The sequence below is a fragment of the Acipenser ruthenus genome, chromosome 45 (assembly GCF_902713425.1).
Source record: "Acipenser ruthenus chromosome 45, fAciRut3.2 maternal haplotype, whole genome shotgun sequence".
NCBI classification, from domain to species: Eukaryota; Metazoa; Chordata; class Actinopteri; order Acipenseriformes; family Acipenseridae; genus Acipenser; species Acipenser ruthenus.
The window spans coordinates 4,958,007-4,974,773 of NC_081233.1; the positions used below are offsets into that span (position 1 = coordinate 4,958,007).

Below are 16,767 nucleotides of genomic sequence, written 5' to 3' on the forward strand. Positions count from 1 at the left end.
AAGGTGAGGGAAGGACAGCTTTTCTTTTGAAATCAACACATTTCTGAATGGATTTATTTAATACCTGCTGATCAATACTTCTTAAAGGCAGTTCCGAGTATGAATACCAGCACACTCAGCACTGTCAGTAACACTTTGTATAACTGGTTCCACTATCTAGCTTAAAACCCCACTACAGGACTGTTTACTATGATAGTCCATCATGCTGTTATTACTCAAACCACTGCTTACTGGTGACACTCCAGTCCTGCTCTCAAACAAACTCTTTCAGTGGACTACAATTATTATTTCAGGCAAACAAAGGGTTGAAGTAGGACAGTGATAATGGCAGTGCTGTGACAAGTTCCTCATTCAAATAACTGTATTGAGTTTATATACCTCGCAACATGCCACAGCAAAGTCATTATCCCTTCATTAACTCATTTTGTAAAGCCCCTGACTGCACCACTTCACTTAACGCTTCTCAGTTCATATCAGTGAAGGGGTTTTATATTCTGTTTAAAGAGAAATGAGGATGCAGCATGACTAGACAGGGTGGATTAGGGTTTCATTTCTTGTTTAGCTTTAATTTTACTGCAAAGCATTTCATTATTTTATTCTATTAATCATCAGAAGTCTAGGTTAAAACTATAAGAAACTAAGTCAAGTGTTTGTCTTATGACTTCTTCAGTGTACTGATTAAGAACGGTATGTGTTGGTGCTCTTCTGTCAGTGAGGGATGACAGCAGCCCCTGTGAGAGATACCATCATTGTCTGTTCATGAAAGGCTGAGGGAACACAAAGCCACTTTGTGGCTTGGAACATGGTTTCAGGAGACTAGGTTTCAGGCCTCTGCATGGCACACCAGGGGAGACTTTGGGTTTTATACAGCGAAGTTGCCTCAAACTAGGTCTCCTGGTCTCCTGGAACCATTTCAAGCCTCATGAAAAGTGGCTTTATGTTCCCTCAGCTTAAGGAGAAGTTGGGAAATGTTCAAAGAACACCCTGCAGTGTTTATGAGGATCACATTACATTATCTTTGCTGTATCCTGTATTTTCTCTATTGCAGTGTTAGATTTTAAACCTACTGCCAACTCATACATCATGGGCAGGGCCAGATTAAGTTTAATGGGGGCCCCTCTTTGCATATTCATTTGCTTCCCTTTACTGTTATTGTGTCTAATTATTCAGTCTCAGCTGATCCATATTTTACCTGACTCGATGTTTGCATTAGCGCCAGTTTTGAAAATGAGCATTGGCCACAGCGTTAGTTACTGGCAGTTTCAAATACAAAATGGGAAATGCAAACTGCAGACTCTTTTTGTTTGTTTTTTGGGGACCAAATGAGGCAGGCTGTGTTTTAAGACAAACTAAAAACTTCATGGAAACCCGGTTTAAGAAAGCTGTACGATATCAGGTGAGTCACACAAAGCCAAACTGGAACTCTGACATGTTGGTATTGTATTAAAAATCTGAGGCCCTGGGCTGCAGCCCCTAAAGCCCCTGTGTTAATCCGGCCGTGATCATGGGTGTAAATCAACTGGAGTATACATTTCTAAACTTGTGAGCCTTCGCCAGGATAAAGAGAATTTCTCTTGTAAGGATCGCAGTGTATCCAGATCATGCTGCCTCTTGCACAATAAGCACTCAATTCAAACACAGCACCAGCACTGTTGCAGGAGGATGCACGACCTAGATACACTGAGACGCTTAAAAGAAAACATCGTTCTCCTGGCGAACGATCCGGAGTAAAAGTTTTAAAAAAAGGAATTCCCTAATTGGGATTATGCTGAAAAAATATTGCTGCAATACAGACAACACGGGTATGAATTTCTTCTAAGCACTGCAGGGGGTTCTGGAACACTGAAGAAGGCACTGGCCAAAACATTTGCCTTCTTGACACAGTTTTACCTCGTGCTTGGTCCATAGTCTTTTGAAAGTCTTACCCCCTGGTTCAGGAGGGATCGCTCCCTCTTCAGGATCTCCTGCACTGCCCTGACAAGCTGCAGCGGCTGCATTTGGTACACAGTCTGAAACACACCCACAAACACAAGCACAATAACCCATGAGAACAGCTTGCATCTCAGTGATTAAACATCAACAACATAGCTCAGTGACCCCTTCCATCCCCTCACTACTCCCTGTGTGAAGAAGTGTCTCCTTCCCTCTGTCCTGCACTTTGTCAACTCCTTTTAAGATTTTAGACTTCCATCAATTCCTGTCTGTTCTAAATAAATTCAGTTCCCTTATCTTCACAGCTCATTCCTTTAAGCCCTGGGATTACCTGGCTGCTCTACACTCGACTCTCTCCAGGGCCCCGAGTATCTGTATGACAGGGCATGGAACACAGTACTCTCAGTGCAGTCTCAAAAGTGCATTATAATCTCCCTGGATTTGTATTCCACACTCTATAACCAAGCATTCGATTTGCCTTTTCAAGTGCTTTCCCACACTGTCACAGAGAGACCAGTCAGGAGGCCAGGAAATGGGGACAAAAAAACTAGTCGATTTCCTCCCCAATTTAGAAGAAATCGACAAAGGTCACCAAGCGCCTGTCCAGTAGGGGTCGCTGTAGCACATAATTATTATTTATTTCTTAGCAGACGCCCTTATCCAGGGCGACTTACAATTGTTACAAGATATCCCATTCATTTTACATACAATTACCCATTTATACAGTTGGGTTTTTATTGGAGCAAGCTAGGTAAAGTACCTTACTCAAGGGTACAGCAGCATTGTCCCCCACCTGGGACTGAACCCACGACCCTCCAGTCAAGAGTCCAGAGCCCTAACCAGTACGCCACACTACTGCCCCATTGAGGAGAAACAGTCCTTTATGGTTTTGCCTCCTTAAGCCACTGGAGCCCCACAGCCAATGAGATGTTCCCTTGAATCCCTAGCGAAGACCAGCGTCTTCGCAAAGCCAGGAACCTGCGCTCCCCTGCCTGTGTAACTCACCCTGCACACCACGCAGGCTTGCCTTTACCAGGGGAGACCCTATGCGACCTGAACTGCAATTCAAGCGGTTTCCACAAACCCTGTTCCGGGTACCATTCTCAATGAGACATGTGCTGTTCCAGTGCTGGGATTGGAAGTTCCCTAAACACATCTTGGGTAGCACTCTTTCAAGGACCATGCACACCTTCTTTCCAGCTGTTAGCAGCACACAGAGGTAAGGAAAGCTTTAGCTGGAGTCTCGTACCATGTTGGTGGCAATGTGCTGGAGTCTCATTCTCTCCACTATGTTGTGGTTGTGCTCTGCTAGTCTCCGGAGCTGGTTCATGATGTGAGACAGCAGGATCAGAGCCTTGCCTTCTGTGGTGGGGTCCATCAGGTCCAGGTCATCCCTGCAATGAGAACAGAAGAACATTTACCAACAAGAGGAGGCCCTTTGACCCATCAGTGCTCGTCCGGTTCCTAGTAGCTGATTGAAAACTCAAGTCAGGATCTCAGTGATTCAGCATAGACAATGTGGCTAGATAACCCACTCCATACAGTCTGTGTAAAGAAGTGTCTCCACTGTGTTGTCCTCTGGTCCTGGTTTCGGTGTTGCATTGGATAGGGTTAACTTTGTAAACTCCTTTTAAATTTTTGAATTCTCCTGTTAAAGACTGCAATCCCCTTGTCTAATTCTTATTTCTAAACAGATTCAGTTCCCTCGCTCTTCAGAGCTCCTTCCTTTAAGCCCTGGGGGCTGCTCTTCCTTTATTATTTATTTCTGTAAACTCATCATTACCTATATTGATTTGTACTCTGTACCTTCCGACTGTAAAACTAAATCTAACCAGGTTACAGCCAAGCATTCCAGGTGCGAAAACATGCTGGTATGGTCCAGTGATTGCAATCAATAGCTGTCTTTGTGGGTGGATCAAATATAACCTTTTGGCTCAGTAAAAAGGAGGATATTTGAATATCTACCTTGCTACCCAATCTTGTAAGTTATCGTGCTACTACACAGTTCCGTACCACCCTTTTCTGAAAGAACTGATACATTGTTTTTTTCTATCGGTGACTGTAAAGATGAATGTAGTGTCCTACAGTTTAAACATGTTATCACCATGTATTACAAGTCAAAACGTGACACAAGCGTGGAACATTCGCTACAAAGACACAAATACAATATCACAAAATCATTCATTAAAAACAATCAAGCCAGCTTGTCATGTCGTGGCAAGAAATTGAAAGTTGTACGTCCACTAAAAGAGATGAGACTTTGCCTTACTTTAGTGAAAGAAGGTAACATGGCCAACAAAAGTTTTCAATGACGTCATTAATCACCTAGCAACCGTTCTTCAGAGATGGCGGCCATGTTGGTGAGCTTGTGTGATACAGTGAAAAGATACATATAATTGGTAATCAGGATCCGTATGCCATTTCTGAGCAAGGACGTGCAATTATTTCCAAGCGTTTGTTTACCAGACATAGTAAACTATATGATTAGTACACCCTGGAAGATTTGAGACGCTACAAGGACTGGAATTATGCAACCAGTTTATCTGTGGCTGGGGTAGAGAGGTGAAGACGTGCATCATAAACAACCTCTGTGTCATTACAGCTCGGGTGAGTAACTCTGACCGGTGCTCTTTTTCATTATCTTATTTGTGATACCATGTTACATTTACACACAAATTAATGCAGTAAAAGTAACATACCTAAAATGAAATGTCGCCGTGCCTACTGCAACAGCCAATAACTACACAAGTGTTCAGCGTTTTTCTCATAAAAGCAAAGTGAACTTTTATTTAAGTCTGAAACCGCTTTAAGTGACGGCTTGCCTGGCCACCATCTCGAGACACACGGTAAGGATCACGTGACTTGTAACTTGTCAATCGAAAACGATATAGTTTGTTCACAGCACTGCCTGCCATTTTCCGGACTCCTTGCCGCGTTCGTTTACCGTCTTTATTCAAACTCTCCAGTGCTATTCTGCGTCCTTAACAACTGAACGTCTCTCTTCTTGGGATCTTACTGTAAAACTGATTTTCCTCAGGTCGCATATAATATCAGATTCAAGTAAAACCATTATTTCAAATTTAAATCGCACAAATTCCAACTACAGTATGTGCCTCACCAAGCTGTGGTTACCATAGCAACGCCTTCATAAGGACTCCCTAGGGTGGTGAGTTGCCATGGTAACAAGCAGCTTAGGCTACGTTCCTAAATTCAACGCTGAGAAGCAACAACTCTCAAAATCTTTCTTAAGCTCACCGTTGAGAGCTAGTGACGCGCAGCGTTGTCTCAACGCTGACTCAACGAACTCTCCTACTCTCAGAGCTGGTGAGCTGATCAACAGAGAGATGGCGACACCCACAAAAATTACACCGTGTAACAAATTTTTTTTTTTTTTTGGTTCCTGGGTAGTAAGTGTTATTTCCTAATTGCTTATGCCTCAAAAGTATAGAAAATGGCTATTATTCCCCACAAACTTTGCTTTTGTGACCAGGACAGTGATATTTTGAAATTTACCTATTCCCAATGAGAAAACGGGCAAATTTGTGTCTTTTCGTTCACATAAAGTCAGAAAAAAACAACATATGAATCCAAATTAACATGTATTTATACTAGAGTAATACAAAAATGACTACAAAAGATTTAGAAGTGAGTAGTTTTTCGAGATTTACTATTATACTGTAAATCACTTTCACGAATCAGCCCCCAAATGTAGTCTCCCATCATGTTCTCATTATTCTGTCCTTGGTAGCGGCGTTCAAAGTCCAGTATATCCTGGTGGAAGCGCTCACCTTGCTCCTCCGAGTACGCTCCCATGTTCTCCTTGAATTTATCAAGATGAGCATCAAGGATATGGACTTTGAGGGACATCCTACAGCCCATTGTGCCGTAGTTCTTCACCAGAGTCTCAACCAGCTCCACATAGTTTTCGGCCTTGTGATTGCCCAGGAAGCCCCGAACCACTGCGACAAAGCTGTTCCAAGCCGCTTTCTCCTTACTAGTGAGCTTCTTGGGAATTCATTGCACTCCAGGATCTTCTTTATCTGTGGTCCGACGAAGACACCGGCTTTGACCTTTGCCTCAGACAGCTTAGGGAAGAAGTCTTGAAGGTACTTGAAGGCTGCCGACTCCTTATCTAGAGCTCTGACAAATTGTCTCATAAGGCCCAATTTGATGTGCGTGGTGGCATCAGCACCTTCCGGGGGTCCCAGCCGTACTCATCATACTTCAAGGCGTCCAGCAAGGTCTTGATGCTGTTGTAATCCTCTTTGAGGTGCACCGAGTGAGCCAGGGGAAGAGACGGGTACTTGTTACCATTATGGAGCAGCACGGCTTTGAGGCTCCTGGATGAGCTGTCAATGAAGGACAGTATAACGAGAACATGATGGGAGACTACATTTGGGGTCTGATTCGTGAAAGTGATTTAAGTATAATCGTAAATCTCAAAAAACTACTCACTTCTAAATCTTTTGTAGTCATTTTTGTATTACTTTAGTATAAATACATGTTAATTTGGATTCATATGTTGTTTTTTTCTGACTTTATGTGAACGAAAAGACACAAATTCGCCCGTTTTCTCATTGGAAATAGGTAAATTTCAAAATATCACTCCTGGTCACAAAAGCAAAGTTTGTGGGGAATAATAGCCATTTTCTATACTTTTGAGGCATAAGCAATTAGGAAATAACACTTACTACCCAGGAACAAAAATTGTGTTACATAGTGTTATGAATGGGATTTCACTTTCCTTGCTGGTGAAAGCGAGTTGTGACTTTTAAATAATGAAAGAAGTTATTTACAAACCGCTAACCAAGATCATGTAACAGTCTCTTGACACAGGAGTTGTACCGACAGACTGGAAAATTGCAAACGTAATACCGATCCACAAAAAGGGAGACAAAACCGAACCAGGTAACTACAGACCAATAAGCCTGACTTCTTTTATATGTAAAATTATGGAAACTATAATAAGATCCAAAATGGAAAATTACCTATATGGTAACAATATCCTGGGAGAGAGTCAGCATGGTTTTAGGAAAGGGAGATCGTGTCTAACTAACCTGCTTGACTTTTTTGAGGATGCAACATTGACAATGGATAATTGCAAAGCATATAACATGGTTTATTTAGATTTCCAGAAAGCTTTTGACAAAGTCCCGCATAAAAGATTAAGTCTCAAACTGAACGCAGTAGGGATTCAAGTAAATGCATGCACATGGATTAGGGAGTGGTTAACATGTAGAAAACAGAAAGTACTAATTAGAGGAGAAACCTCAAAATGGAGCGAGGAAACCAGTGGTGTACCACAGGGATCAGTATTAGGTCCTCTGCTATTCCTAATCTACATTAATGATTTAGATTCTAGTATAGTAAGCAAACTTGTTAAATTTGCAGACGACACTAAAATAGGAGGAGTGGCAAACACTGTTGCAGCAGCAAAGGTCATTCAAAATGATCTAGACAGCATTCAGAACTGGGCAGACGCATGGCAAATTACATTTAATAGAGAAAAGTGTAAAGTATTGCATGCAGGCAATAAAAATGTGCATTATAATTATCATATGGGAGATACTGAAATTGAAGAGGGGAACTATGAAAAAGACCTAGGAGTTTATGTTGACTCCATCTATGTCTTCATCTAGACAATGTGGGGAAGCTATAAAAAGGCCAACAAGATGCTCAGATATATTGTGAGAAGTGTTGAATTTAAATCAAGGGAAGTAATGTTAAAACTTTACAATGCATTAGTAAGACCTCACCTAGAATATTGTGTTCAGTTCTGGTCACCTCGTTACAAAAAGGATATTGCTGCTCTAGAAAGAGTGCCAAGAAGAGCAACCAGAATTATCCCATGTTTAAAAGGCATGTCGTATGCAGACAGGCTAAAAGAATTGAATCTATTCAGTCTCTAACAAAGAAGACTACGTGGTGATCTGATTCAAGCATTCAAAATCCTAAAAGGTACAGACAATTTCGACCCAGGGGACTTTTTTTGACCTGAAAAAAGAAACAAGGACCAGGGGTCACAAATGGAGATTAGATAAAGGGGCATTCAGAACAGAAAATAGGAGGCACTTTTTTACACAGAGAATTCTGGAACCAACTCCCCAGTAATGTTGTTGAAGCTGACACCCTGGGATCCTTCAAGAAGCTGCTTGATGAGATTCTGGGATCAGTAAGCTACTAACAACCAAACGAGCAAGATGGGCCGAATGGCCTCCTCTCGTTTGTAAACTTTCTTATGTTCTTAATGTCACTAGCGCTTCTGTGGCCTTTAATGTATCTCTCAAACTAAATAAAAATAATATGCATATAACGGAATTATTGAAATTAACATCCGACTGGAAAGACCTGTCTGTGGCTGGCAGTTACAGCGGAATGGGTGTAGAAGCATGTATGGGGATGAAATGATCGATCCTTCATGATCAATTAGCAAACTGAATTCCTTTGCAATACTACTACAAATCGGTCTATTCACACCTGCGGTAGTGGCACAGAAAGTAACATGCTGGTACTTCCTGTTATTTGTTCAAACACAAAGTTCCACAAGTTTCGTTAGACCCAGCAATTTACTGTTTTAGTACAAAGACGTCTCAACGGTTGGCTGATGTTTATTACAGGTCCTGTTTGAGGTGTTGATGCATACGAAGGACTGAAAGTAAACAGTAAAGCCTCCATGATCTGTAGCTGCCAAGTTTCACTACCACAGCACAAGCAACTTTGCAATGCTGTGCATCATAAAAAAACTGCCATTTACACAGAGTCAGATTAAATCAAACAGTCCCTTGATGTAGCGATATATCCCCAGAGTGACATTTAGCCGTTTGTAGATTTGCAATTTACACACGTGTGTGTCTTGAGAATGATAATGGTACATTCATGTAAGGGAAGGGAGAAGGGGGTTAGTGAATTATTATTATTTGTTCATTTAGCAGACGCCTTTATCCGAGGCAACTTACAGAGACTAGGGTGTGTGAACTGTGCATAAGCTGCAGAGTCACTTACAATTACGTCTCACCTGAAAGACGGAGCACAAGGAGGTTAAGTGACTTGCTCAGGGTCACACAATGAGTCAGTGGCTGAGGTGGGATTTGAACCGGGGACCTCTTGGTTACAAGCCCTTTTCTTTGACCACTGGACCACACAGCCTCCTAGAATTGCAGTGGCAGAGAAGTAATCTGTTTGATGTAAGTCTTCCTAACATGCATACTGTAGCTGAGGGGCATTTCTTCAGGTGGCAGGGTCTCCTAGGCAAGGCTGCCCACTGTCTGTACATTTATGGACAGTCAGTAAAAATAAAAAGCCACATTTTAACACCCCGTAAATCCGTACGTAATATTATGGATCTAAATAAAGGAGGGTTATATATATTTGTGTGGATGAAAGAAATGTAAGTACATAAAATAGATTTTATTTATTTATTTATATATTTAATTTATTATGATGTCAGTGAATAACACAGTGCAAGTCTGGCTTCCCTGCTTGTGGGGTAAACCCTGGCCGCCCTGCCAGCTCAATAACATTAAAGCATAAACACTGCCAATCCATCTGAATTTATTATTATTATTATTTATTTCTTGCAGACGTCTTTATCCAGGGCGACTCACAATTGTTACAAGATATCACATTATTTTTACATACAATTACCCATTTATACAGTTGGGTTTTTACTAGAGCAATCTAGGTAAAGTACCTTGCTCAAGGGTACAGCAACCAGGAGGTCCCCGGTTCAAATCCCACCTCAGCCACTGACTCATTGTGTGACCCTGAGCAAGTCACTTAACCTCCTTGTGCTCCGTCTTTCGGGTGAGACATTGTTGTAAGTGACTCTGCAGCTGATGCATAGTTCACACACCCTAGTCTCTGTAAGTCGCCTTGGATAAAGGCGTCTGCTAAATAAACAAATAATAATAATAATAATAATAATAATAATAATAATAATAATAATAATAATAATAATAATAATTACACTGCAATACACAACAGGGGCGACACTGACTCCAGGTATAAATGAGCATCAATGCCTGGATAGTTCATGAATACCCACTCCATATACCACTGCATTGTAATATGCTCAACAACAAAGGAACAATGCTACACAATATCCTTACCAAGTTTCATAAAAAAAGATTACATCAATTATAAATTCTATATATTGGCTAACTTCACTATAACGAACCCTTCTTATAACAAACACCCGTTTTTAACGATCCCAACAGCAAGAACCGATTTTTTCAATGCAAATTAGCCCTATTAGAACGATCACGTACAGGATCGACCCGGATACAACGATCTCAGTACTGACTGACTCTGAACTTCCTCCACTGTCAAGTGTGTTATTCTCTCAGTGAAGACAAACACCATGGTTGACTAATTCAAAGATAACACTAATTCAAAGATGACCTATTGTAGTACGAATCATGCAAATCGATGCCTGTCCATCTTCTTCACACAAACTGCCAGCAGGAAACGGGCGTGAGGAGCAATCTACACTTCAAGAGAAAGGACATGTCATTACTGTATTCAGCATGTAAGCCAAGGGTACATTCTTTCCTTTTTCATTTCTTTACTGTTTTCTTTAAAACCTACCTGTAGCAGGGCACCCTGCACAGGGGGGAATTAGTGTTGGTGTAATTTATATGTGGAAACGGGTTTGTTTTGTGTGCTTTTTGGAGTTGTTATGATTGATCAAATGATTGTTTACAGACAGGCGCTCGATTGAGACTTGCTGTCTGCTAGGTTTGGTTGAGAGGCAGGGCAGCGAGTGATTGGCTGTGCCGGTCCTCAGTCAGGTGTAGGAGGTTCCTGGAGCGGGACGCCTCGTTCAGTAAGGCTAGCGCTCGCCCTGTGTGGCACCTTTTATTTGTAGTTTTTGTACTGTGTTTTATTTTGCCTTTTGTACAGCTTGCTGTATGTGTCCTCTGTGCGTTACCATGGCTGGTAACGTCACATGACCCCTTTGTTTACTTTCTGTTTTGTGTTTAATAAATCCTGCACGCTTGTGCCCGCGTTTCAACACGAACTCCCATGTCTCTCTGTCTTGCAATGCGGTTACCCACACATGTGACTCGAGTACCTTGTGACAATACCATTTAAATGTTGATCAATGTGAAGGAATCTTCATAAAAGCACTATATAAAACATAAAACTATTAGAGTCTACATTTATAAACAGCTGTGACAGTCGGGTCTTCACAGGGCAGTGCTGTACATGCACAGTGTGCAGGATTTGTATAGCGGAGCTGTGAAGCACAGGCAATGACGCCAAAAATGTGTATTGACAAGATCAGAATGCAGTTATTAATCGGAGATGAAAGCATCGGCACATTGAGATAACGCAATTCCTGTCAATTTCCTACCACGATCAACAGCGCATTTCAAATCTTTAATAAAACAAAGACATACTCTGTACATCAGAGGTTCTCACCCGGGGGCATCACGCTTTCTAGGGAGGCACAGCGATCGTTTTAATAATACAGTAATTGGGGCTTAGGGCCACTGTCTAGAAGTCCAGTGGATTCCGTACAGCAGTATATCCCTGCCGCCGGCTGAGACAGAGCTCAGATGCCTGGATATGAAGTGCTGTGGCAGGATATGAGTCAGAGGGGAGAGAGAGAGGGATCAGTAGAAAAAGTCATTGCAGCCATTCGGGCATTTCCACTCGGGCAAGTGTTAAGATAATATCATCTCTACCCTCTGCCAAATGTGCCTGCTTTCAACACACAGCTTCCTAACAGAGCATTTACAAACACAGAAAGGAACCTGGCCCTGCTGCTGCGGCTGAGCTTTCTGAGATCCCAGCAGATCTCAATCCCAGCAATGATTCCCAGGCCTGACTGTGTGAATGCATGTGGGGTAGCAGGTCTGTGTGTGAATGCATGTGGGGTAGCAGACCTGTGTGTGAATGCATGTGGGGTAGCAGACCTGTGTGTGAATGCATGTGGGGTAGCAGACCTGTGTGTGAATGCATGTGGGGTAGCAGGTCTGTGTGTGAATGCATGTGGGGTAGCAGACCTGTGTGTGAATGCATGTGGGGTAGCAGGCCTGGCTGTGTGAATGCATGTGGGGTAGCAGGTCTGTGTGTGAATGCATGTGGGGTAGCAGACCTGTGTGTGAATGCATGTGGGGTAGCAGGTCTGTGTGTGAATGCATGTGGGGTAGCAGACCTGTGTGTGAATGCATGTGGGGTAGCAGGTCTGTGTGTGAATGCATGTGGGGTAGCAGGCCTGGCTATGTGAATGCATGTGGGGTAGCAAGCCTGTGTGTGAATGCATGTGGGGTAGCAGGTCTGTGTGTGAATGCATGTGGGGTAGCAGGTCTGTGTGTGAATGCATGTGGGGTAACAGGCCTGTGTGTGAATGCATGTGAGGTAGCAGATCTGTGTGTGAATGCATGTGGGGTAGCAGGCCTGGCTATGTGAATGCATGTGGGGTAGCAGGTCTGTGTGTGAATGCATGTGGGGTAGCAGGTCTGTGTGTGAATGCATGTGGGGTAGCAGACCTGTGTGTGAATGCATGTGGGGTAGCAGGTCTGTGTGTGAATGCATGTGGGGTAGCAGGCCTGGCTATGTGAATGCATGTGGGGTAGCAGGCCTGGCTGTGTGAATGCATGTGGGGTAGCAGGTCTGTGTGTGAATGCATGTGAGGTAGCAGGTCTGTGTGTGAATGCATGTGAGGTAGCAGGTCTGTGTGTGAATGCATGTGGGGTAGCAGGTCTGTGTGTGAATGCATGTGAGGTAGCAGGTCTGTGTGTGAATGCATGTGGGGTAGCAGGTCTGTGTGTGAATGCATGTGGGGTAGCAGGTCTGTGTGTGAATGCATGTGGGGTAGCAGGCCTGTGTGTGAATGCATGTGGGGTAGCAGGTCTGTGTGTGAATGCATGTGGGGTAGCAGGTCTGTGTGTGAATGCATGTGGGGTAGCAGGTCTGTGTGTGAATGCATGTGGGGTAGCAGGTCTGTGTGTGAATGCATGTGGGGTAGCAGGTCTGTGTGTGAATGCATGTGGGGTAGCAGGTCTGTGTGTGAATGCATGTGGGGTAGCAGGCCTGTGTGTGAATGCATGTGGGATACATACATACTAGGGGTGGGTTACAGTACTTGAATACTCGAAATAATTATAATTACTCAAGCACTAATTTATTACTTGAGTACTCGAAAAAAAATTAAATAATATCTCTCCATGAATGTAAGTTCAATATATTGTAGAGACCCGGTCAGTTCAGGCTGGCACACTTTTTTGTTTCATCTGGTCCTGTGCATTCACATTATCTGTATTGTTCCGGGGTGGGGCCATACCACTAGTTTCGGTTGTGTGTGTGTGTGTGTGTGTGTGTGTGTGTGTGTGTGTGTGAGACGCTCTTGGGTGGAGACCATGTCACCTAGACGCCCTTGCTCTGCACCCCCATGAGAGTAGTGGTCCTCTCTCTTCTCTGTGTGTGAGGGGACTGATAAAGCCAGAGCCTGTGTGTGTGTGTGTCGAATAGAGCGAGCGAGAAAGTGAGCTAGTTTTTAGGATAGAGACAGGAGGAAGGATTTATTATATTTGTGGTGTGGTCCTGACCCAAACATGGACCCTGTTTAATTAATAAAGTAGTTTTGTTAGCGCCTGAATCCCGTCCCCGTCTTTGAGCCTCAAGACCAGGGGTCGTTACAATATTTTATTCACGTATACCACCTCAACACTGGCCCCGGAAGTCATTTTGACAGTTAGGGTTTTCAAATTGAAATTACTCTGCGTGTCTGAAAGTTATATGGTTGATGACTTTTCCTAAATAAATACCCCAAAGGCATTTGAAAAGCAGGATCACGAAAATAAGGAAGTTATAAGCCAGCCTACCTAGCAACAAAGCTGTAATTTTTACTGACTTTAATACATGTTATATAGACACACACACACACACACACACACACACACACACACACACACACACAATCGTATTGTTATCACTACTGGACCTGGCAGTCATCAATTCCTTTGTTTTGTACAAGGAATGCACCGGAGAAAATATTAGTAGGAGAGATTTTATCTTGAACATTTCGATCATAAAACTGCAAAGCTGCAGGCTGCAGCAGCTCAACCTGGATTCAGTGCTGCACCGAGTAACACACGCAAGAGCTAACACATGTCACTTTCATTTTCACAGTTTATGTACACATACCTGTTTACACACTAGTTTCTTTTGAAATGTTTATTTTATTATAGTTTTTCATTTTTTGAAGTAGTGCTTTATATGTGGTAAGTTAGAAAATAACCCCTTTTATGTTTAATTGTTCATTTAAATTCGGCGTTTCAGCTGTGCAGATGTTTGATATCATGTGCTTGAATAACACTTTGGAGTTGTATGGGATAGTTGTCTTTCATTTTAATATTGATGTTGTTTAAAATGTACCGTCATAATGACTGCCGGCGGTGGTTTTAGGTATGAGTATAACCACGGTGGTTCTAGTGTTAACGTGGTCGTTTTTGTGGAGCATATGTAGAATAATATTGTCTGGCATTAGGTTTGAGTACTTGAAACTTTTAAAGCTTGAGCACTCAAGCTCTAAATCACTCGAAATCCCCCCCCCCAATACATACCATGGTTGCTCCTCCAGCCAGCTGGCCAGGTAGTGCCGCACCTCGATGGGGAAGGTGGGGGGGTACAGGCTGTTCAAGGTTTCAGTCGGCAAGCACTGCACTTTCTTCCACAGCGCCATCTTCAGGCTGGAAAACACACAACGCAAAATCCCTTTTCAATGTGCACTGTAACACAGCATAGTCTAATAGGCTAATGTTAACACCACGTTTCATAAGCAGCTTTCCAGATGTAAGCACAAGTGTGACACGCAGAGGGACAAGTGTATGGACAGACAGGAACTCATGATGTCAGTGAATAAACACAGTGCAAGTCTGGCTTCCCTGCTTGTGGGGTAAACCCTGGCCGCCCTGCCAGCTCAATAACATTAAAGCATAAACACTGCCAATCCATCTGAATAGTGCATCTATATAATAAATACAACAGTCTGTGTTTGGAGAGAGTCTGTATCCTTTATGTTGCTACAGCAAGGCGATCAATCAGGAATACAAATGTAAAAGTCTGTTTGGAATCCTCTGCCTCCGTCTCTCTCAGAGATATTCTGTAACAATCCCAGTTTCCTGTTGCTGTGGTCTGTGCCTGCTTGACGCTGACAATGGGGGCGTTGCACACGAGTGTACGTGGCAAACGTGAGCCGTCTCACGGACGGCTGCGATCACAGTACACCAAAAAACAGATCAAAGCCATCGCAGGGCCTTCTCAGCAGCAGGATGCTTTTAGGATGGCTGGACCTGAGCTAGACCTGGGGCTGAGTTTACACTACAAGAAAAAGACCTAAGCCGCCTCAGAATCAGATTAAAGGTGGCTAGTGTAAATGGGGTAAGAGTGTCTAAATTAAATCACTCAATCACCCCAAAACTTATCTGGAGCGCTGCATGTAGGAATTACTAAATTATGAACAAGAAGAGCTCAGAAAATATTATATACACCCCCTGATTTTGCCATTCCAGGCTTAAATTGAATCACTTTTCCTTTGCATAAAAATGAAAAAAAACAAGGAGGTACAAGTAGAGTATTTGGAATGCTTGGCAGTAAAGGCCGGTACACAATGTGCTGATCAAGTGTCTGACAGATGGGATGTGTGACGGCTTCTCTGCAGCTTTAAAAAGTAGCGGGGTTCTGAAAAATATAGCGTGACGTGTCCCCACATTTTGCTACAAATGTTTAAATGACACACCTGTAAGCTCTGTTCAAAATGTCTGCTCTAGTGCACTGGGGTTTGAGATCTGTCCTCTAAATCACTGCAGGAAGAGTGTCCAGTCCTGCGAGGCGAATTACATCCTTCACGTGCGCAGGGGACGCTCGTCCGGTCCCGCGAGGCGAGGTACATCCTTCACGTGCGCAGGGGACGCTCGTCCGGTCCCGCGAGGCGAGGTACATCCTTCACATGCGCAGGGGACGCTCGTCCGGTCCCGCAAGGCGAGGTACATCCTTCACGTGCGCAGGGGTCGCTCATCCGGTCCCGCGAGGCGAGGTACATCCTTCACGTGCGCAGGGGTCGCTCATCCGGTCCCGCGAGGCGAGTTACATCCTTCACGTGCGCAGGGGACGCTCGTCCGGTCCCGCGAGGCGAGTTACATCCTTCACGTGCGCAGGGGACGCTCGTCCGGTCCCGCGAGGCGAGGTACATCCTTCACGTGCGCAGGGGACGCTCGTCCGGTCCCGCGAGGCAAGTTACATCCTTCACGTGTGCAGGGGACGCTCGTCCGGTCCCGCGAGGTGAGTTACATCCTTCACGTGCGCATGGGACGCTCGTCCGGTCCCGCGAGGTGAGGTACATCCTTCACGTGCGCAGGGGACGCTCGTCCGGTCCCGCGAAGCAAGTTACATCCTTCACGTGCGCAGGGGATGCTCGTCCGGTCCCGCGAGGTGAGTTACATCCTTCACGTGCGCATGGGACGCTCGTCCGGTCCCGCGAGGCGAGGTACATCCTTCACGTGCGCAGGGGACGCTCGTCCGGTCCCGCGAGGCGAGGTACATCCTTCACGTGCGCAGGGGACGCTCGTCCGGTCCCGCGAGGCGAGGTACATCCTTCACGTGCGCAGGGGACGCTCGTCCGGTCCCGCGAGGCGAGGTACATCCTTCACGTGCGCAGGGGACGCTCGTCCGGTCCCGCGAGGCGAGGTACATCCTTCACGTGTGCAGGGGACGCTCGTCTGGTTGTGTAAACAGCACGTTCATCGAGTACGTAGAACTCGCCAAGCGCATCATGTCACAGTGTAACATTAGTTGTTTAGAATACTGTACATCTTATGGAGGCTTTTA

General features: G+C 44.2%; 1 protein-coding gene across 1 annotated transcript in view; it reads right to left on the reverse strand.

Annotated features, from left to right (window-relative positions):
- The window catches only part of LOC117401020 (signal transducer and activator of transcription 5B), a 49,896-nt gene that overhangs the window by 17,458 nt on the left and 15,671 nt on the right, over positions 1 to 16,767 (reverse strand). Inside the window, exons 2-4 of the mRNA XM_034001411.3 lie at positions 14,505 to 14,630; positions 3,182 to 3,326; positions 1,926 to 2,009 (exon numbers count right to left, since the gene is read on the reverse strand). Coding sequence (XP_033857302.2) covers positions 1,926 to 2,009; positions 3,182 to 3,326; positions 14,505 to 14,623 — 348 coding nt within the window. The 5' untranslated portion in view covers positions 14,624 to 14,630. The remainder of the gene's footprint in view (positions 1 to 1,925; positions 2,010 to 3,181; positions 3,327 to 14,504; positions 14,631 to 16,767) is intronic.